The sequence below is a fragment of the Rhinopithecus roxellana genome, chromosome 16, assembly GCF_007565055.1.
Source record: "Rhinopithecus roxellana isolate Shanxi Qingling chromosome 16, ASM756505v1, whole genome shotgun sequence".
Taxonomy (NCBI): Eukaryota; Metazoa; Chordata; class Mammalia; order Primates; family Cercopithecidae; genus Rhinopithecus; species Rhinopithecus roxellana.
This window is the reverse complement of record NC_044564.1, coordinates 13,921,110-13,944,358: the sequence shown is the minus strand read 5'-3', so window position 1 is coordinate 13,944,358 and position 23,249 is coordinate 13,921,110. Positions and strand designations below refer to the sequence as shown.

The following is a 23,249-nucleotide window of genomic DNA, read 5'->3' as shown; positions in this document are numbered from 1 at the left end:
CTGAGTGTAGTTCCAGCTACTCAGGAGGCTGAGGCAGGTGGATCGATTGAGCCTGGAAGTTTGAAGCTACAGTGAGCCAGGATTGTGCCACTGCACTCATTCTGTCTGGGTGACAGAATGAGACCCTGTCTTCCAAAAAAAAAAAAGGACTGAAAGCGGATATACCAAAATGTGTTACCAGTGATTATTTCTGGTTAGTATAAATATAGGTGACTTTTTCCCCCTTTCATTTTTATGTGCTCTGCTGTATTCAACACGATGGCTATTATAACAAGAGAAAATTATTAATCCTCTATGATTTATGCTTTTTATGACAAGACCTAAAAAGAAGATAGTAAAATGTCTATTCTTCATAAGTAGCTAAACTACTAAGGTCACGAGCAGTAAGGGGAACTCACCTATTTGTTTTTAAGTTTCTGTTGTAAATATAATTAGAAGGGAAGAGGCATATGTCTGGATGCATCCTGTACTGCACAGTGAGCTGCAGAATAGGCAGCCTGCTGATCATGTTGTGTTCTACATTCTCTTCCAGCAGTCTGCAGAAGCGAGCCATCATTGACTGGTCGTAGCCATACTCCTGTGCTTTCTGTGAGGGGCAAAATAAAGCAATAATTTCCAAGAATTCATTTCTATCTTTCCCACTATTATAAACACGATTACTGAGATCTAATATGTACATGGCAATGTTCAGGTAGCATAAGATTACCAATCACAGCTTCAGACAAAAAAGGTGTTTCTGACTCTGATCCTCAAAATGCCATGAATCTTTTTTTTTGGAGACACAGTAGCGCTCTATTGCCCAGGCTGGAGTGCAGTGAGTGGCATGATCTCATCTGCAACCTCCACCTCCCGGGTTCAAGCGAATTCTCATGTCTCTGGCCTCCTGAGTAGCTGGGATTACAGGCATGAGCCACCACACCCAGCCAAAATGCCATGAATCTTGAATACATGTGGGGGTATTTTCTACTCATAAACTGCTAATGAAAGAGATACGATCTCGTGAAAGACGACTGATGCTATTTTGATGCTACAAGATGCCACCCAAAAAAACCAACAATAAAGGAAGCAGAGAAATGTAACACAGATTTCAACAATTATTTCCGGGGTATACCTTCACAGACAGACATACTGAATGCCACTGTAAACAAGCTTTTGAAGACAAAATTCTTCATTCATCCATCTAATGTGTACTAAGCACCTATAATCTGGAGTGCTAAGACTTCCCGTGAAATTAAGTTTCACGGGACTTAATTTCCAGTGAAGGAAACAGACTCGACTTATGTGTTAGCCATCCCTAATCCAAAAATTCAAAATATTCCAATAAGCATATCCTTTGAGCGTGAACTTTAAGTATAATGTCAGCACTTGGGAAGTTTCAGATAGTGAAGCATTTCAAATTTTTGAATTAGGAATGCCCAAGCTGTGCTAAATGGATTTCACAAACCAAATAACGGGTTATACTCTGCAATCTGAAAAACAGTGACCGAAGTGACAAACGGAATAAACTGTCTTGATGTTATTACAGTTGTGCCTCGGGATATACTTTCCAATGGCAGCATCATAGAAAGTTTCAAAAAGTACTTTATCTTAAATAACCTGGAAGTAAAAATGTGCTGAAAACTTCACTAAGATGATGGAATCTTCATGAGTGATGTGAAAGATACTGGTCCTGAAGATGTACAAAGCCTGAATAAACTTGTTTCACAAACTATGAGAGTGGAAAAGAGGCACTACTTCTTAACCTATTCACGTGTGTGATTTTAAACAGGTTTGTGTAAGTAAAAAATAATTATTAATAGACATATGACAATTTTGCCTAAATCCTCAAAAGTTTATCTGCATTAGCTCACAAAATCTAATTTTTAATCTTTTCTTTGGGCAAACAGAAAAGGAACTTATATAAGGTAACACATCTACCTTCAGACAAAACCTTAGTCCATTCTACAAATGACATAGAATTTATTAATATATATTCTGACATGGGAGAATGCCCCTGATTTACTGATCGAAAAAAAAAAACAAACAATTCTGCACAGAATGATTTTGCCACCTTTAAACAAAACCAAACCCATGTACATATACACATAAATATATACATGTATACAAACCATACACCACTTTTTAGTAACGGACCACTATACCCTAGAATATAAACACCATGACTCATGGCAGGGGTTTTGTCTGTCTTCTTCACTGTCATAACCCCAGGACCTAAACAGCACCTGAATGATGCTGGCACTCAGTATATACATACTGAAAAAGATGAACACACACACAAATGCCCAGCAATATCCATTAAAAATACTCACTTTCACTGTAATTATCACTAGAAATAGGTGGTCAAAAAAGGCACCTTATGGAAATGAACTTCGTAATTATTTTCTCAAAATAGCCTGTTTTATTTGTACAACAATTTAAAAAGCACAAATGGATTTTTTTTCTAATTTTTGTTGTTTTTATCAATCATTAAACTAGGCAGTAAAGTTGAGGCCCATTAACAATCTCTCTTTTCACTATATACTAAGGCCCTTCAATGAAATACTGTATTATTTAAAGAAATGGGATACAGAATTTGCTCTTCATTATTCTCCATGAACAGAGTTACCTGCAGCAGTTCCTCCCTACACACACGGGTTTTCACTGGGTGACAGGTGTGCTTCTGGGCCACACACTCACGTGATCACGTACCTATGCTCAAATGTCATACAAAGAACTGCGCTATCATTCTGAATAATTCCGAAGTCAAAAACCACTAACGATAACCACCTGCATTCATGCCATACTTCAACAAAAATGCTTTGAAAATGATCTATTTTCTAGGATTATTTGAGGCCACTGCTCAATTATCTGTATAAATAATCTATGCTATTAGTAAAAAATACACATTTTATTAAATTTCAAAACCTCTTCAGATTACTTCAAAACATCTACTGAATCCTGACTCTGATGTGCATTTCCAGGAGACGTCTTTCCTGAGATTAAAAAAAAACCCAACAAAGTAGACTAGACTACAGTCTGATTCTTCTCTTCCCGAAGTCAGAGCTCACAACTCTTTTTTTTCCCCAGTACCTTCACTTTCAGATGATGTGAGGGGCACAGACATTTCTTGTATGAACACTAGAATATCAAATTCTAAAAATAGAAATGTACTCCAAAATTAAATTAACTTCATGTTTTCCTCAATTTGTACATATTTAAATAAAAATGAGGAGGGTGGGATTCTTCTCCTTATTTGTGCAGTTTTTCATTTATTATTGTTTTGGTGTTTGTATGATTAAAATAAATCAGATTCAGCTCTTAAAAGACGTGCATACTGCCTTTCCCAAAGCTTGGTTTCCATGGCACGTCATCCATCTAGGCTTCCGGTCCCTGACACACTGCTTCTGCGACACATACACAGAAGAACAACTATGAACAATGGGGTATTTTTAGGAATTTTTTTTTTTCTTTTTTTTTTTTTTTTTTTTTGAGACGGAGTCTTGCTCTGTCGCCCAGGCTGGAGTGCAGTGGCCGGATCTCAGCTCACTGTAAGCTCCGCCTCCCGGGTTCACACCATTCTCCTGCCTCAGCCTCCCGAGTAGCTGGGACTACAGGCGCCTGCCACCTCGCCCGGCTAGTTTTTTTTGCATTTTTTAGTAGAGACAGGGTTTCACCATGTTAGCCAGGATGGTCTCGATCTCCTGACCTCGTGATCCGCCCGTCTCGGCCTCCCAAAGTGCTGGGATTACAGGCTTGAGCCACCGCGCCCGGCCCTTTTTTTTTGCTTATTGAGACTCAATCCGTGCTTCTCTTTTCTCGGTTACTGCTTACTTTTCCCTCCAAATTAAGAGGCCAATCCAAGAAAGATGTCTCTCCCTCCGGAAAACAAACATTTTAAAAAGCCCCTTCCATTTTAAAGCAATCTGAACATAAAAAACTTACCATAGAGATGACTGTGGGAGGGAGCTGCTTGGGATCTCCTACTAGGATGAGCTTATTGCAACGATGGATGAGTGGGGTAAGAGTCTCAATTTCACAAGACTGTCCAGCCTTGGTAAGATACAGAAGGAAAAGGCAGTCTTAACAATCTTTACCATTCATCCATATAGTTTATCTGATTAAAGTTCTAACCATTCAGAAAAGTACCACACTTCTCCTGCACCAAATGTCAAAAATAAGGATTTTCCCTGAAATCAAAAGACAAAACAAAACCAACAAAATAAGTCCTCCAGGCTGTGTGCGGTGGCTCACACATGTAATGCCAGTTACTTTGGGAGGCTGAAGCGGGTGGATCACCTGAGGTCTTCAAGACCAGCCTGGCCAACATGGCGAAACCCTATCTTTACTAAAAATACCAAAAAAATTAGCTCGGCGTGGTAGCCAGTGTCTATAATACCAGCTACTCGGGAGGCTAAGGCAGGAGAATTGCTTGAACCCAGGAGGCAGAGGTTGCAGTGAGCCAAGATCACATCGCTGCACTCCAGCCTCGGTGACAGAGCGAGACTCCGTCTCAAAAAAAAACAATGAATAAAGTAAACTCTCCAAACACATGTTTTTTTAAAAAATCAAACACGTATTTTGAAGTCAGCCACCAAGTGGGCCACTACCACTTAGGAACCAGCCGTAAGTTCAGAAGGCCATGCACATCCCAGATGTGTGTTTTGTTTTGTTTTGTTTTGTTTTTGAGGCGGAGTCTCACTCTGTCGCCCGGGCTGGAGTGCAGTGGCCGGATCTCAGCTCACTGCAAGCTCCGCCTCCCGGGTTTACGCCATTCTCCTGCCTCAGCCTCCCGAGTAGCTGGGACTACAGGCGCCCGCCACCTCGCCCGGCTAGTTTTTTGTATTTTTTTTTAGTAGAGACGGGGTTTCACCGTGTTCGCCAGGATGGTCTCGATCTCCTGACCTCGTGATCCGCCCGTCTCGGCCTCCCAAAGTGCTGGGATTACAGGCTTGAGCCACCGCGCCTGGCCAGATGTGTGCTCTTTGTTCTTGCTGGGCATGAGCCTAAAAAAATTTTTTCTCCTCTAAAGTCCTTTTAAAACTTTATTTTAAAATTTTTATTTATTTATTAAAAAATTTTTTTTTGAGACGGAGTCTCACTGTCACCCAGGCTGGAGGGCAGTGGCATGATGGTCGTTCACCACCTCCCGGGCTCAAGCAATCCTCTCACCTCAGCCTCCCGAATAGCTGGGATTACAGGCACATGCCATCACACCTGGCTAATTTTTGTATTTTCAGTAGAGACAAGGTTTCACCATGTTGCCCAGGTTGGTCTCAAACTCCTGGGCTCAAGTGATCCACCCTCCTCAGTCTCCCAAAGTGCCTGGATTACAGGTGTGTGCCACCATGCCCAGGCCCTTTTCAAAACTTTGTATTCGAGGTTCAGAAATCCCATCAGGAGTGTCCAGGAGTGTGTTTCCCCATAGCTTTCTTCCTTGTTCCTCAGCATGCCTCTCTGATCATGAGACTCAAATTTCTCTTAAATTCAATAACATTTTCTTCAACTATTTAATCATTTCCACTTTTTGTCCTTTCCTTCTGGTGAAAACTGGATCTTAGGTCTCCTGATCACTCAATTCTCTGGTATCTCCTGTTCCATTTCTTTTGTCTTCTGACTCTACATTATGACAAACAGCAGGTACCCAATAAATGTTTGCTCAAAGAGTGAACTAGGAATAAAGGATGTCAGGTGAACATACTACGGCTCAAAGCTGTCCAAAATTATATTAAAACTACATCAAAAGGTTACCAGAGGCACTCTAAGCAGGAGCGAGACAGTCACTCAGCAGAGATTTTGTTAGAAACCATCAGTCATCCTCAAGACTAACCCCCAAATACTGGAAAATCCACTTTCACTATGGAGGGCCATTAAGGAGTATATGTCTTTTTTTTTTTTTTTTTTGGAGACGGAGTCTCGCTCTTTTGCCCAGGATGGAGTGCAGTGGCCGGATCTCAGCTCACTGCGAGCTCCGCCTCCCAGGTTTACGCCATTCTCCTGCCTCAGCCTCCCGAGTAACTGGGACTACAGGCGCCCGCCACCTCGCCCGACTAGTTTTTTTTTTTGTATTTTTTAGTAGAGACGGGGGTTTCACCGTGTTAGCCAGGATGGTCTCGATCTCCTGACCTCGTGATCCGCCCGTCTCAGCCTCCCAAAGTGCTGGGATTACAGGCTTGAGCCACCGCGCCTGGCCATAAGGAGCATATTTCTACATAAGGGAATACACATGTAATAGCAGGTAAAAATCAGATGCAAAAAAACCCCACATCTCCTCAACATCTCAGCAGCCACAATTAATCTAAGACTTACTCCTCATAGTACTAGTCAAAGTTGTATGGCTGACTGTTGACTGACCTCATCAACAATGACACAGCTGAAGGGGACACCCCCTTGCCCCCGGAAAGCAGATTCAAGTAGTAAGCCACCACTTGTGCTCAATGTGCAGCAGATGACATGGGACTCTAAGATGATGATACTCTGTGTTTTCTGTGGGCGTCCTTGAACCTAAGAGAACAAAGATTAAATCAATATTCAGCTGTACATCAATCCTTGACTATGACAGGCCTATGTTTACTATAAAACACTCACTATTTATTATGTGACAGAAAAACATTTAGTAAAAGTTAGGGGGAAACCCTCAAATCTAGGAAACAACAGAAACGTTCAAGATAATCCCAAACCGGAAAGAATGTGTGCTTTGTGGCTGAAACACAGAATATGATTTAAGCACATTAAAAATTCTTATCCAGGGTTTGACTTGGTCAACGTAGATTACAATCCTTCCTGTAGTCAGATATATGTAGGCAGGTATCTGAAGTAGAGATGTAATAACCCTGAGTTGTGAATTATCTGAGTGAAACCAGGGTTAGAATTCAGCTTGAATGTACAATTTTCTGTTAGTTTTTAAGTATATAATATTGTCCTTGCCCTTTTGTTAGGGCTTTTGCTAGTACTAACAAAAATGCCTGTGAACCTGACAAATATTCTATTTCCACAGTAAGAAAAACAAGTGTGGCCTCCTTCTATAATGCAATGTACTGTGATGGAGCCCGACAACGTGGATGATGCCTCACAATCATACCACGCAGTGCTCAAATAAATCAGCATTTTCATCAGAGATTCAGTTTGCTTCTTTTTGCTACTAAGAAGTAGAGGTGATTCATCTCAGCACATATGATATATTCAACCATGCAATTCAAGGCATGCGTGTGAGCTTTAGGAAGACAGTAGCACTGTGGTCCTCCACGGCTCACACAGTAAAGCACTGTCAGACACTGTCCTCAGCCCTCCAGTGAGTAAACTGCAAGCGCAGTTTCATGGCCCACACAACACATGTGATGAGCAGCAAAAAACATCTGTGAAGATGGACTTCATCCTTGACTCAGGAAAGATTAATCTGGGGTTCTGTTTAAAACTTTAATCAAAAGCTTTTACATAATTTTTAGTTTAAATAAACTGCTAATGAAAATATGCATTAAATTCAACTGTATTTTAGTCCACAGAGAAAGATCATAATACATTCAGGAGAAAAACTTCAGCAAAAATACTACTAATGTCATCAGTTACTATTACCCTCTTTCCCTGACCCCAATGCGGTTTGATTAGGGCTGCATTCTGACAATCAGGGTATACACCTGGCTCAGCCAAGCTTCAATTAGTCTAAATCTTACAGGATATTTTCACGTCCAAAAAATACTGGGGAGAAGCTACAAAATATTACAGGAGCCTTATGATCTAACGCAAGTACAAGGAGTTTATGCTCTAAGCCAAGAATTGCAAAAAACAAAAACCAAAAATCAAAGTGCTGTACTTTCTTATGCCAAATTCTGCCCATCATCACTCTACTCGTGTCCAGGTTGGAGCTCTGGAGGGCTCACAGTTGCCACCCTCACCCTAAAGCTCACACAGGTGACTTTTTTTTTTAATAGGGAAAACACCCATAAAGCTAGTTTCATTAACTGTTTATCTGATGATAATTATCATAATTGTTTTTTGCAGTCTGTGGGAAGCAGAAATAGAGCACCTCATAAGAAGGAATTTAAATATTTATTGAGACCTAAAACAGAAAAAAGATAATTTATAACCACCTCTTTCTCAGAAATCTTAGATGGTGTTAAGAATTCATTCTTAGGTTAAAGAAAAAAATGCAAATGTTGTTACACCATTTTCTCCATTTCCACAGAAGTTTGTAATTTTTCATAACAATTTAAAATGTAACTGAGAAAAGCCCATAGCTGGCTGGGCATAGTGACTCATGCCTGTAAAGCCAACACTTTGGGAGGCTGAGATGGGCAGATGACTTGAGGTTGGAAGTTCCAGACCAGTCTGGCCAACACATGGTGAAACCGCGTTTCTATTAAAAATACAAAAAAAAGGGCCCAGCGTGGTGGCTCACACCTGTAATCCCAGCACTTAGGGAGGAGGTGGGCAGATCACAAGGTCATGCGATCGAGACCATCCTGGCCAACATGGTGAAACTACAAAATTTAGCTGGGGGCGGTGGCATGCGCCTGCAGTCTCAGCTACTTGGGAGGCTGAGGCAGGAGAATTGTTCGAATCCGGGAGGCAGAGGTTGCAGTGAACTGAGATCGTGCCACTACACTCCAGCCTGGTGACAGAGTAAGACTCTGTCTCAAAAAAAAAGGCCAGGTGTGGTGGCTCACGCTTGTAATCCCAGCACTTTGGGAGGCTGAGGCAGGAGGATCATGACGTCACGAGATCAAGCCCATCCTGGCCAACATGGTGAAACCCCGTCTTTACTAAAAATACAAAACTTAGCTGCACGTGGTGGCACATGCCTGTAAACCTAGCTACTCAGGAGGCTGAGGCAGGAGAATCGCTTGAACCTGGGAGGTAGAGGTTGCAGTGAGCCGAGATCATGCCACTGCACTCCAGTCTGGTGACAGAGCGAGACTCCATCTCAAAAAAAAAAAAAAATTAGCCAGGCATGGTGGTGCACGCCTGTAATCCCAGCTACATGGGAGGCTGAGGTTGCAGTGAGCTGAGATCATGCCACTCCACCCCAGCCTGAGAGACAGAGTAAGACTCTGTCTCCAAAAAAAAATAAAGCCCATAGCTTGTCGGAATAGTCATACTTACATTAAAAAATAATAATAATAAAATGAAATTAAGAAAATGCTACAGGTGAACTACTTACCTCTTTAATTTTAGAAGCAAGTTCCTGCCTTTCCTTAGAAACTTTGGAAATTTTTTCATCTAATTCTTGCCTCTGGAAAAAATTCAAATGTCATAATTAAAACTAAACTAAGCATTTTTAAATGCCTTCCAATGGACTGCCTCTAATTTTAAAAGAGCCTGTATTTTACCAATGAAAAACGTGTTTACCCAATTTATTTCCTCTTTACCACTAGAGTCCTGACGCATTCTGTGTGCTGCTAAGACTCAGCTGTGTCCTGTGCGCTGCATGTGAGCAGTCTGCTTAGCATTCCAGCCCTGGGAGCATCACACCGCCCTTAACTTCCAGGTGATTCAAATGAGGCTATAAATCACACCCCAACGATTCCTCTGGCCACAGTGATGGGCATCTAACACAGGCCTGGCCAATCATGGCACCCATCTTCTTAAAAATACGGATTAGACCTGCTTGCTCACCCAGGGACTAAACTAACTGCTGTTTTGGATATATGGATGCTAAGAGAAAGACCTTCTCTCCCTATGGGGTTTCTAAGTTGAGATAGTGGAAGCCCTGAGATGCTGACACTCACCTTCTCCCGAAGAAGAAATGGCTGACACACAGAAAAACAAATTATGGACTGGAGAAATGATGTCATTTGAGCCTCTGGATCCACCCATACTGAAGCTAATTCCCTTTCTGTCTAACCTAATTTGAACTGGGCTCAACATGCAACTTAAAGATAACTAATAAACTCAGTATAGCTTTAATATAAGGTAGTACAGCCTATAAGCCAAATGCAAGGCCACGTGCAGGGACACATGCCTGTAATCCTGGTACTTTGGGAGGCTAAGGTGAGAGGACTGCTTGAGGCAAGAAGTTCAGACCACCTGGGGCAACATGGCAAGACCCAGTTTCTACAGAAAACACACAAAAAAATTAGCCAGGCATGATGGCACACAGCTGTAGTCCCAGCTACTCAAGAGGCTGAGACAGAAAGACAGCTCACTTGAGTCCAAGAGCTTGAGGCTAAATTGAACCACAACTGCACCACTGCACTCCAGCCTAGGCCACAAAGTGAGATCCTATCTCAAAAATAAACAAAAATGCAACATCCCATCTATTTTTGTAAGTAAAGTGCTACTGGAACACAGCCACATCCATTTATTTATATATTATCTATGGCTGCCTTTGTGCTACCAAAAGCAGAGTTGAATAGCTGCAACAGAAAGCAACCATATGGCTTGCAAAGTCTAAAATCTTTACTGGAGTATCTTGCCCTTTACAAAAAAGTTTTTAAAAAGATTTTAAAAAAAAAGAAATTTTAATAAAAACAAAAAAAATTAAAACCAAAAGGACAAAAAAAAAAAAAGCAGAAAGAAATGTGTTAACCTGAGACACATTTTTAGCATCTTAGTACACATTTTTATACACGAATCATGCCATTCCCCAATAAATAAAGGGCATTAAATACTCATTAATTAGACTAATCGCAATGGCTCATGCCCGCAATCCCAGCACTTTGGGATGCTGAGGTGGGCAGATCAACTTGAGGCTGGGAGTTCGAGACTAGCCTGGCCAACATGATGAAACCTTATCTCCATTAAAAACACAAAAAATTAGCCGGGTGTGGCGGCCCATCCTTGTAATCCCAGCTGCTTGGGAGGCTGAGACAGGAGGATCACCTGAACACAAGAAGTTGAGGCTGTAGTGAGCCAGGATTGTGCTACTGCACTCCAGCCTGGGAGACAGAGCAAGACTCTATCTCAGAAAAAAAAAAAAAAAAAGAAAAAGAAAAAACTTGTTAACTAGTTTGTATACCTGAGTTATTATTTAAAGAACATTATTTAAGAAATGCAAAGATACCTGTATTTCCCGTCCACCTCGGCATAGAGCTCGCTGCCGGGAAAGCTCATCCAACTGATAATCTAGAAATTCCTTTCTTTTATGCATCGCCTGAACATGAGAAGGTAAATCTTTTTCTAATAAAAATAACAAATAAAAAATTATATGCTATTCTAACAAACTCACACACATATACAACACAATGAGAAGGAAAATTAGTTCCCAAAGCCAGACTAATTCTGGAGGCTTCAAATTACCTTTAGTGCCCAAGTCATTTTCCACCAAACGAAACAGAGAAAACACTAGTATATACCACATTCGGTACTTACTCATTCTGTGGTTTACTTGGCTGTCCAAACTGAACTTTAGAACCTCATTATTGATAGACTTTTCTGGACCCAGTCGTACTAAATTTATATCTCCACAGTTTCCTATTGATAAGAATCACAGTTAAGGACTAATAAGGACACTGCTGATCCATCCTGTCTCTATACATAGTATCTATATTTCTAAGTAAATGTTAATAATCAGAGAAGGGCGTGAACATGAACTTCCAATTAACTAGACACCCGGGACTATACCACAAACTTCTTATACATTATTTCAGATATTGTTCCTAACAACCCTATATGGCAAGTACTTATCATTTCTACCTAATAAAAGCTAGCAAGGCCATCTAAACAGTATACTGCAGAGCTGAGATTCTATTATAGTAACATTTTCAAACTATGTTCAGTAGAACATTCCACAGCAAAATAGATTCAAGAAAAATGTTGGGATAAAATAAATGAAGCAGTTCTCTTATGTTGGGAAAAGGGCTTGTGGGGTGCCTGCATAAACCGGCCATACAAATATGGAACAATAAGTTGTGGAAAGCCACAAGAGGTCTCTGAGGAGGAAAGCCTTCTAATTGCCATCACGTTCCCATGACCAGAACGTGACCTGCTCTCCTATCTATAAACACTGTGCTCAAGGAGAAAGACACTCCTTTGAAGCATCGGAATGTGGCCAGATATGCTGGCTCCTAGTTAGGCCCACTCCCCACAGCTGCTCTCCAAAAAGTTAAAAAATAAATCAGTAGTTAAGTTTATATTGCTTCAGCACAAAGAAATTTATCTAAACTGCCATTGCTATAGATTAGGTGTATGACACACCGCCCCGCTTTCACCATTTCACCCCTGAACATCTGCTTCTTAAATCTAAGTGATTGTACTCAATAAATAGTGTGGAGATCAGAGCTTGGCACCTTTACAGCCTCTGATTTGCTTTGGCCCCCTGGCTCCCTCCTTTATGAACTCTTAACCTGTCTCTTCTCATTCCTTTGTCACCACCGGATTTCGCGTACCCTGCGGGTGGTGTTGAGGCTGGTCCCTAACACTCTTAACCACAGAATATTTCAAGAACTTTTGTATGTTATATATTAACATGTAATTTTCAGAACAGAATCTTATGACACCATCGAGTCTTCTTTTGCAGAATACTCAGGATAAAGTTTTTAAAACTATGTTCCACCTCACCTTGATACTCTAGAAAGTAAGGGACACAAGATGATAGAAATTCTTGGATATAGTAACTGCAAAAACTATAAAAATCAATTTAACTTGCCTGTTTATTAACCACATTTTAATCTCAGGTTAACACATTTCTTTTTGCTTTTTTCTTGTCCTTTTGGTTTTAATTTTCTTTTATTATAATTTCTTCTATTGGGTTTTTTTTAAATCTTTTTTCTGGCCAGGCACAGTGGCTCACGCCTATAATCCCAGCACTTTGGGAGACAGAGGTGGGCAAATCACTTGAGGTCAGGAGTTTGAGACTAGTCTGGCCAATATGGCAAAACCCCATCTCTACTAAAAATACAAAAATTAGCCAGTCATGGTGGCACGCACCTGTAATCTCAGCTACTCAGGAGGCTGAGGCAGGAAAGTTGCCTGAACCCAGGAGGTGGAGGTTGCAGTAAGCCAAAGATTGCACCACTGCACTCCAGCCTGGGTGACAGAGCGAGATTCCATCTCAAAAACACAAACAAATTTAAAAAACACCTTTATTTGTCTTTTTTTTTCCCATGTGTTATTATTTTATCTAAAAATTCCCCACTACAAGGCTGGGTACAGTGGCTCACGCCTGTAATCCCAGAAGTTTGGGAGGCCAAGGCAGGTGGATCATGAGGTCAGGGGTTCAAGACCAGCCTGGAGAACATGGTGAAACCCCGTTTCTACTAAAAATACAAAAATTAGCTGGACGTAGTGGCACATGCCTGTAATCCCAGCTACTCGGGAGGCTGAGGCAGGAGAATTGCTTGAACCCAGGAGGTGGAGGTTACAGTAAGCCAAAGATTGCACCACTGCACTCCAGCCTGGGAGACAGAGCGAGACTTCACCTCAAAAAAAAAAAAAAAAAAAAATTTCCCCACTAAGGCCAGGTGCAGCGGCTCAGGGCTGTAATCCTAGCACTTTGGGAGGCCAAGGTAGGCAGACTGCTTGAATCCAGGAGTCTGAGACCAGCCTGGGCAACACGGTGGAACTCCACCTCTATCAAAAATGACAAAAATTGGCCAGGTGTGGTGGCGTCCCTCTGTGGTCCCAGCTACTTGGAAGGCAGAGATGGGAGGATTGCTTGAGCAGGGGAGGCGAGACCAGTCTCACAAATAAATAAATAAATATTCCCCACTATATCACTGGGCTAAATTTTGCAATCATGTAGCATTTGTCAGTGTTTATTCCAATTGGACACGTCACAGTTATTTATTTACTGTCTATCTCCATCCTTTAAATATTAAGTCCCAAAATAATAGAGTTTTGTTTTGATCACCACCTAGAAGAGTGGTGGGTACATAATAAATACAATGATTATATGAAAAATGAATGGCTTATTTTTACAGTTATCTACAGCATATTTTTTACCCCAGTTCAGCTCATTTTCCTAAATTTAAGGCCAACATTTACTTCAGGGTTTGAAAACTTTTTTTCTTTTTTTTGAGATGGAGTCTCGCTCTGTCGCCCAGGCTGGAGTGCAGTGGCGTGATCTCGGCTCACTGCAAGTTCTGCCTCCCGGGTTCACACCAATCTCCTGCCTCAGCCTCCCGAGTAGCTGGGACTACAGGCACCCACCACCACGCCCGGCTAATTTTTTGTATTTTTAGTAGAGACGGGGTTTCACCGTGTTAGCCAGGATGGTCTCGATCTCCTGACTTCGTGATCCGCCCGCCTCGGCCTCCCAAAGTGCTGGGATTACAGGCATGAGCCACTGCGCCCGGCCTGAAAACTTCTTAATTCACTTATGTTTCCACTAGAAAGGTAGATGAGATGACCTGGAAACCCACCTACTATAAGCACCCAGAAATGTTCCACAAATTATAACAGACATCCTTTACATCGCTGGGTAAGCGCAGGGGAATGTTAAGAGAAATCCCTAGAGGCCAAAAACAGAGCGCTGAAAACCAGATTCGAAAGCCCCTGAGCTGTTGTGGCACCCATAAGGGAGCAAGGCTGGGCAGCAGTGTCTAGGTGCCTGGGTGTCTGTTTTGTTCTTCAACATTCTTGAGGGATAATTTACATTCAGTGAAAGGAACAGACTTTAAAATTCTATGAATTTGACATTGCCAAAGCTACCATTCCAATAAAAACATAGAAATTTCTACAATGGGAGCTTGGTAATGCCCACAAGAAAGTAGGGGGGCCTGGAAGAGGTGGAAGAATTAAAAACAAGTGTGATTATCTTGGCTTGGGCTCAGGTGGACCATGAAAAATGATTTTAATTAAAATATAAACTACTAATCAAGCAATTTAATTAAATTTAATTCCATCTATTAATTATTGATTTAGATAAAATAATTTTTAAATAATTTTTGTTTTCTGCCTTAGAAAAAATAAATGTTCTCCTTGTACTTTCCCACACCTAAGCCTGTGTCACATGTGCATTTATGGAATAAATACATAATACAGCAAATGTGGTCGGGGCAGTGTCTTATGCCTGTGATCCCAGCACCTTGGGAGGCTGAGGCAACAGGATTGCTTGAAGCCAGCCTGGGCAACATGATGAGATCCTGTCTCTACAAGAAAAACTTAAAAATTAACCCAGTGTGGTGGCAAACCTGCAGATCTAGCTACTTGGGAGGGTGAGGCAGGAGGATCACTTGAGCCCAGGAGGGCGAGGCTGTAGTGAGCCATGATCATGCCGATGCACCCCAGCCCGAGTGACAGAGAGAGACCCTGTCTTTCAAAAAGAAAAAAAAAAAAAAATCACCTCAAAGTTACTATGGGAATTAAATGAGAGGGGCACATAGGACTTGGCACATAATAAGCTCTTGTTAATAACAGCTATCATAAGTTAATAAAACATCCAACGGTTCTTAAAAAAAGCACTTTTCAGAAACAACCCTCCCCTCAATTTAAAAATTGAGACCTCTCTCAATTTTTAAAAATACAATAAATAACAAAAAAATTTTTTTAAAAGCACATGACAAAGGGTATCCAACCACAAATACAGTTGATATTTTAAATATGAGAATACAATGAACCATTTTCAGTCAATATATACAAAAACCTTAGTTGAAGTAGAAATTTTTCTTGAAAACTATGAATTAGCAAAATTGACTCCAAACTAGAAAACATGAATAGACTTATAATCATTAATGACATTTAAACAGTAAACAGAAATTTACTCATTCTGTTAAAAAAAGACAACAAATACAAAATAAAACAATACTAATAACAAATCAGCCTTCAAGAAATAGACAAGTTGTCTTATACAAAACCTTCCAAGTAACAACCAAAAAAATCCCAACTTTTTTTTTTTTTTTTTTGAGATGCAGTGTTGCTCTATCACCCAGGCTGGAGTGTAGTGGTACGACCTCAGCTCACTGCAAGCTCCACCTCCTGGGTTCACGCCATTCTCCTGCCTCAGCCTCCCGAGTAGCTGGGACTACAGGCGCCCGCCATGGCGCCCGGCTAATTTTTTGTATTTTTAGTAGACAAGGGGTTTCACCATGTTAGCCAGGATGGTTTCGATCTCCTGACCTCGTGATCTGCCCGCCTCGGCCTCCCAAAGTGCTGGAATTACAGGTGTCAGACACCACACCAGGCCCCAACTAATTTTTTAAAGCCTGTGTAACTTCAATACTAAAACTAGACAAATACAGTGTAATAAAAATTACAGGCTGGCCTCATTGATGAACATTAATTTCAAAGTCCTAAATAAAACACTAGCAATCTAGCAGTGTATTAAAAACTAATACAAGACACCAAGGTGACCTTATTCTGTAAGAATCAAAGACATTTTAACATCAGAAAAACATTGTAATCAACCATATTAACAGATTAAAGAAAAATTTCATTACCATTTGAAGCATGCAATAAAATTCAACACCCATTCATGATAAAAACACTAATGAGAAAGCAACTCTTTTTTTTTTTTTTTTTTTTTGAGACGGAGTCTCGCTCTGTCCACCAGGCTGGAGTGCAGTGGCACAATCTCGGCTCACTGCAAGCTCCGCCTCCTGGGTTCACGTTATTCTCCTGCCTCAGCCTCCCGAGTAGCTGGGACTACAGGCGCCCACCACCGCGCCCGGCTAATTTTTTGTATTTTTAGTAGAGACGGGGTTTCACCGTTGTCTCGATCTCCTGACCTTGTAATACACCTGCCTCGGCCTCCCAAAGTGCTGGGATTACAGGCGTGAGCCACTGCACCCGGCCGAGAAACCAATTCTTTACCCTACTAACAGGTATACACAAAACCCAGAAATATACTTAATGGAGAGATATTCAAGTCATTTCCTTAAAGGAAACCCAGGACCACTGGAAATAGTGAAAATGAAAGCACTGAAAAAGAAAAAAGGTCTCTCTACTCAGAGAGGATATCATTTGCTCTCTTATTTCTTTACTTAGAGACAGCTTCACTCTTGTTACCCAGGCTGGAGGGCAAGGGCGCGATCTCGGCTCACTGCAACCTCCACTTCCCAGGTTCAAGTGATTCTCCTGCCTCAGCCTCCCAAGAAGCTGAGATTACAGGCCCATGCCACGACGTGCGGCTGATTTGTATTTTTAGTAGGGACAGAGTTTCACCATGTTGGTCAGGCTGGTCTCGAACTTCTGACCTCAGGTGATCCATCCACCTTGGCCTCCCAAAGTGCTGGGATTACAAGTGTGAGTCACCGCACCTGGACTGCTCTCTAATTAAAAAAAAAAATAAAGACGGGCGCGTGGCTCACACCTGTAATCCCAGCACTCTGGAAGGCCAAAGCGGACGGATCATGAGGTCAGGAGATCGAGACCATCCTGGCCAACACAGTGAAACCCCGTCTCTACTTTAAAAATGCAAAAAATTAGCCGGGCGTTGTGGCGGGCGCCTGTAGTCCCAGCTACTCGGGAGGCTGAGGCAGGAGAATGGAAAGATCCTGGGAGGTGGAGCTTGCAGTGAGCTGAGAACGCGCTACACTCCAGCCTGGGCGACAGAGCGAGACTCCGTCTCAAAAAAATAAAAATAAAAATAAAAAATAAAAAACCCAGCCTAGACACTTCGTTTGCCTCACCCTAGTCCTGGCCCAGCTGTGCAGTCAATACACACCTGAAAAGCAGCTTAAGCTCAAGCCATCAGGGAAAGGCAAATTGAAACTACCAACTGCATGCTGCACAGGGACTGCTCTTGGGAGCATAACTGGTACAATCACTTTCAAGAATTTGGTACTACCTAGAAAACCGAAGATGTACAAACCCTTGAACCCCCACATTTTCACTTCGAGATATACATATGCTAGAGACCCGTGTTTTAGTGAAGTTTTTTAATGCTCATCTCAAGTTTGAAATAAAAAATTGAAAAGAAACTAAATTACCGATGAATAAATTTTGCATGCCTTCAATGAAACACACTATAGCAGTTAATATGAGTGATGACAGCTATTCACAATATCAATCTCACAAATGTAAAAGCGAGTGGAAAAATGTAAATCAGAGATTGACAATGTATTGTATGTTTTAAGAGCAAATGAATTCTATGTGTAGGTAATACATATGTGATATAAAGAAAAACGTGTGTGATCCCTCAGAATAAAGATGACATGTTCCAGCCTCTCTTATACATCGGTGTGGCCAAAAGAAAATAAGCAGAGGTGCTATTGGCAGGACCTAGAAACTTTCCTTACAACATGGCTAGTATGTTCCCCCTGCCTCATCTTCATCTTTTCCTCACGTCTGCTGGAGCTGGAGCAGCTATCCTGACCACAGGTGCACTCGAGAATGGAGGCCACCCATGGTGGAGCAATCACATGGAGCCCGGGTCTCCAGGGACTCTCTAAGGCAGAGTCGCCATACCAGTGACTCCGGTACCAGTTCTTAACTGCCCAACTCTGGGCTTTTTAACAAAAAGAAACAAGTAAACTTCTATTATATTTAAGTCACTGTATTTGGAGTCTGCTAAATCAAATCCTGTTAAAAGGCCCTGTTAGGTATCCTTAAGGAAAATTAAATTTGGTAGGGAAGACAAGACATATGAGCTAGGAAAGGTCATCAAATACAAAGCCATAACTATACCACTCAATACGAGTGATACGAAAAATGAGTGTTAAGGTTACAAAAAGAAATAATTTCACATCTTCACTTCAGTGCCCTGAATCATTCGTTGTAATGCTCATTATCATGTACATTCTACCAAAAAAAGTTATCCCTCTAGCGTAATTAACATTTCTCAGCTTCAGTTTCCCCACCTATAAAATAGAGATGGTAGGGTTAACACCAAGTTCCTGGGATTATTTTGAGAATTACTGACACATAGCCAACACTCAGGGACTGTAAACAATGATTGTTTTCACTAAGCCTGTGCTTACTCAAAGTCTCATCTTTCACCGCCACCTAATGCTCCAGGAACCTCATGAACCAACTGAGGCTCTTTTGCCCTGATTCTTTTTTTTTATGGCAATCTCTGCTGCTCAAGTATTCCCTAACCCTCTACTTCCTATGGCTAACTCCTAACTGCCCTTCTCTAACCCTCACACAATTGAACTGGGGTCCCTCTAAGGTGTGGAACTTATCACACTCTATATTGACCTACTTCCTCACTAGACCATGTGTCTCCTTGAAGTCTTCACTGATGAAACCTCAGTACCTGGTACAGGGTAAATGTTCCATGAAATACTTGCTAACAAGCCACAGATTCAAGTAGAAGCTATTGCCAGGACTGGTTTGCTCTTTCCTTTGTCATTCAAAGTTGCCTACACTTAACACTGAAAACAAAAACAAACTAAAAATCCACAAAAGTATCATACCTAAAGGATTCTTCTTGTCTTTACATTTTTCTTTGAATTCAAGGATAATTTTTTTCATAAGTTCATCAACAGCTGCATTGGAAGGTGCACACACGAGGACACGGTTTTGTTTGATTTTGGCATTGGAGTTTTCGTCTGAACGCCCCTTCCTCTGGTTCTACAGTTTGCCACATACACATACCAAACAAACACACAAAAAATATGGGTGAGCTCTATTACATAGCTTTAAAGTTTGTCTTTACTTCCATGTATTTTTGAAAGTTCTCATAATAAAGTTAAAAATAAATAAAAGCATCTACATCTTACACTGATATTTAAAATTAGCAAAAAAATTTGTCATCACTGCTCTGAGTCTTACTTTATCATCCACGTACTTTAATCAATACTCAATACAGGCCAGGCACGGTGGCTCACGCCTGTAATCCCAGCACTCTGGGAGGCTGAGGCAGGCAGATCACTTGAGGTCAGGAGCTCGAGACCAGCCTGGCCAACATGGCAAAACCCTGTCTCTACTAAAAATACAAAAATTAGCTGTGGGTGGTGGCGTACGCCTGTAGTCCCAACTACTCGGGAGGTACTCCGGAGGCTGAGGCAGGAGAATCACTTGAACGTGGGAGGCGGAGGTTGCAGTGAGCCGAGATCGTGCCACTGCACCCTAGCCTGGATGATAGCGAGACACTGTCTCAAAAAAAAAAAAAAAAAAAAAAAAAAGAAACCACGATCCAACCAAAATGTAGCCCAGCATTCACAGTATTAGCTGTGGCCTATAGTGAAGCCTGAAGGTCATCATTCTCATCCTTACGATTTGTTTCCCATAAAATAGTGGTTGTTTTCCTCTTTTTACTTCTCATAACCTTCCCTCCCTCTGCCACCCTTGTCTCTGACACAGTTACACACAATATAAAAAATACACACAAAGCAAGGAAGAAATAGCATATTAATACTTATTTACATGCCAGGTAACTCAAGTAAAGTAAAATGATGCATCTAGTTAACGGCATCAGTGCCCTCCCCCATACCTACCTCTGTCAGTAGACAATAGAGGAGGCCAACAATAGTTTTTGATTTTCCTGTTCCAGGTGGTCCATGAATCAAGCAGATTTTGGCAACTGATGGTGAGTGTTTCACCATAGCATATGCAGTTTCTATTGCTTTCTTTTGGTCTTCATTGAAATCTCTTAAGTAAGCAATCTATATAAAAAACACATTTTTGAGAATGAGTTGCTGTTTCTGTAGTGGAATTTGAAAGGAAGACCATGAAAAAGACCTGTTCAAATTTCTTTCAATGCTTCAGACAAAAGCTTTGGTTATGGTCAGACAAGATAAGGGCACCGAAGTGACCTTTAATCTAAAAACACGTTCACTGCTAGAAAGAAAGCTCATTACTAATTACTAATTAGTGTCTGTAAGGCTTCAAGTATTTACAAATACCACAACTGTATTTTTGTTTTTTATTCTTACAAAGATAACTACAATAAACTGCATTTACTAATCCACACCTTTTCTTTTTACTACTCTGTTTTTCTTCCTTCTTTAGTCAATTTTCTCCTTAGTGAAAACATCCCGAGACTATGTATTTCCTAACACATGTGGTACAGGGGAACAAACGTGGATTTCAGGGTCAGATCTGAGTCTAAGCTTCACTCACTTACAAGTTGGGTCACTACACTCCTAACCTAAGCCTTAGCCTCTGGTACTCATTAAATCTAGGATTCCTTAAATGTGAGAATAGACTGAGATAATGCACATGAAAGCCACAGCATACAGTAGAGTTTCAAAAAATAATACTTTCCTTTTGCATTTCTCTGTGTTAATTTCATAGGGTTTATATACAGCTTCACATGTTCAGATGACAACTTCATCTTTGCATTTCCAACAATACCAGCCAATTCTCCATCAATCATTCAAATGGAAATATAACACCACTAAACCTGAGACTTCTCATCTAATGCACATTAAGTAGGCTGCTGACCTAACATTTTAATGTTGCTCTTCCAGCAACCTTCAACTCTTACTGTACTGTACCTTTTCCTGAGGTGAGCTGACTAACCTAAATTACATACTTTGCAATATTAAAGAAAACTAACACTAAACTGTTCACTGTGAACATGTCTTTGTTGTAGACATATAGGAATATGTAGCAGCTAAAAATATGATGCTTTAGCATCCTAACATGAAATTATCTAGTATCATATAATCATCACTCACAATTCTCTCAGATGTTGTAGTTAGTAAATCTTTTGTACAGAAGTCCATAGGGTTTGGATTCAGAACAGCTCTAGCCAGTTGGTTCCGACTACCCAAAAGAGACATGGCTTTCAACTTCCTTTGTGTTGTTACCAGAGAACTGATTACAATACAATTCACAAGTTCATTTAAATTGGCCGGAAAATTCTCTTGAGTCTGGATGGAAAGGTAACACTCAGCTTTCCCATTACGCACTATCATCAAGAAAGAGAAAAAGCAACTTCAGTTATCACTGAATGATGTGTTGCCTAGTTTAAAAGGTCATGCAGAATTAGGTAATTTTAACATTATTTTTGGATATTATTTACATAATTTACCCAACAAATATTTCTGGACTGCTACCTGAACCCAGCAATGTTCTGTCCTCCAGAGGCTTATTTTCTAGAAGAGGGAGGCAGATAACCAAATAAATATGTCAGGTGGTAGTAAGTGCTCTGAAGAAAATAGACAAAGGGAGGAAGTGATGGGGATGGAGGCGGATAGGCTGGTCCGGGAAGGTCTTCCTGATGAAATATCTGAGCAGAGACTTGAAGTAAGGGAGTATGCACTTAGTGGGGGTAAACAGTGCTATACACAGAAAATCAGCAACTGCAAAGATCTTTGAAGACAGAGATGTGCCAGGAATATTTTAGAAATAGGGAGAAGGCTAACATGGCTAGAAGGAAAAATAGGGAGAAGAATGCTTAGCGACTCAGAGTAAAATGGGCTGTATTTTATAGGGCTGTGCAGATAGCAGTAATGACTCTGAATGCTATTCAGGATCAGGTAGAAAACCATCGGGCACTCTGTGTAGGGAAATAACATGCTCTATCTCACAAACTGAAAGAACCACTCTTACCTCAGAACAAAGAATAACTACAATAATAAAAGTACAGAAACAAAAAGACCACTTACAAGGTTACCATAGTAATTTAGGTAAAAGTTAATGACAGCTTGGACCAGGATATACTAGTAGACGTGGGAACTGGATTTGGGATATATTGCAAAGGAAAAGTCAATCAGATCTGCTGACAAATTAGAAGTGAGGTGTGAGAGAAAGTAAGGATCATGGATAACTCCAAGGTTTTGGCCTGAGTAACTGAAAGAACGGAGGCCCCAATTAACAAGATGGGAAAGAATGAAGGAAGTGCAGATGTCAGGCAGAAAATCAAGTGTTAACTTTTGGACTAGTGGATTTGAAATGTCTAACACATTTCCAAATGGAAATATCCGAGATGATTTTGATCTATGAGGAGTTCAGGGAAGGAGACTGCCTTAGAAATACAAATTTGGCAAAGGTAATCGTTTTCAGGAGCCAAAAGCACAGAGTAAGACATCAATCCTCACTGCAACTCTTCTAAACGTATCCTAAATGTATCTACAGAATTAAGCCCTGATCACACAAATAAACATGGTACACCTGTTATAATGCAGTACAATGCTGACACACTTTATTGCTACTTTTAAGATATCACGCAAAAAGGAGAAGGAATAATGAAATAATGTTCTTCTTCACATAACTAAGACTAAAAAAGTTGCAACTGCCAAAAAGGCAGTTTGGCATAAGAAAAACAATGTGGACTTTGCAGTCAACAAAAGGTTTCAGCTCTGGACTTAGCACTTAACACTGATGATAGCCTTGAATAGGTTACTTAACATCCCTGAGCCATGATTTTCTGATGAGCAAGGAATAATTTCTACCTTTTGGGGCTTCGGGGAAGATTATAAATGTGCATAAGAAGGACACGTCTCAGCCGGGTGCAGTGGCTCACGCCTGTAATCCCAGAACTTTGGGAGGTAGGTGGATGGGGGTGA

The 23,249-nt window shown here is 40.9% G+C and overlaps 1 protein-coding gene across 6 annotated transcripts in view; it reads right to left on the bottom strand.

Moving 5' to 3' along the window:
* SETX (senataxin) overlaps window positions 1-23,249 on the bottom strand; it is a 93,613-nt gene that overhangs the window by 17,672 nt on the left and 52,692 nt on the right. For all 6 annotated transcript variants that reach the window (XM_010372833.2, XM_010372832.2, XM_010372834.2 and 3 more), the window contains 9 exons: window positions 21,417-21,649; window positions 20,232-20,399; window positions 19,209-19,365; window positions 11,284-11,385; window positions 10,976-11,091; window positions 9,134-9,205; window positions 6,331-6,480; window positions 3,922-4,029; window positions 399-586 (listed from right to left, as the gene is read on the bottom strand). In XM_010372833.2, coding sequence (XP_010371135.1) covers window positions 399-586; window positions 3,922-4,029; window positions 6,331-6,480; window positions 9,134-9,205; window positions 10,976-11,091; window positions 11,284-11,385; window positions 19,209-19,365; window positions 20,232-20,399; window positions 21,417-21,649 — 1,294 coding nt within the window. The remainder of the gene's footprint in view (window positions 1-398; window positions 587-3,921; window positions 4,030-6,330; window positions 6,481-9,133; window positions 9,206-10,975; window positions 11,092-11,283; window positions 11,386-19,208; window positions 19,366-20,231; window positions 20,400-21,416; window positions 21,650-23,249) is intronic.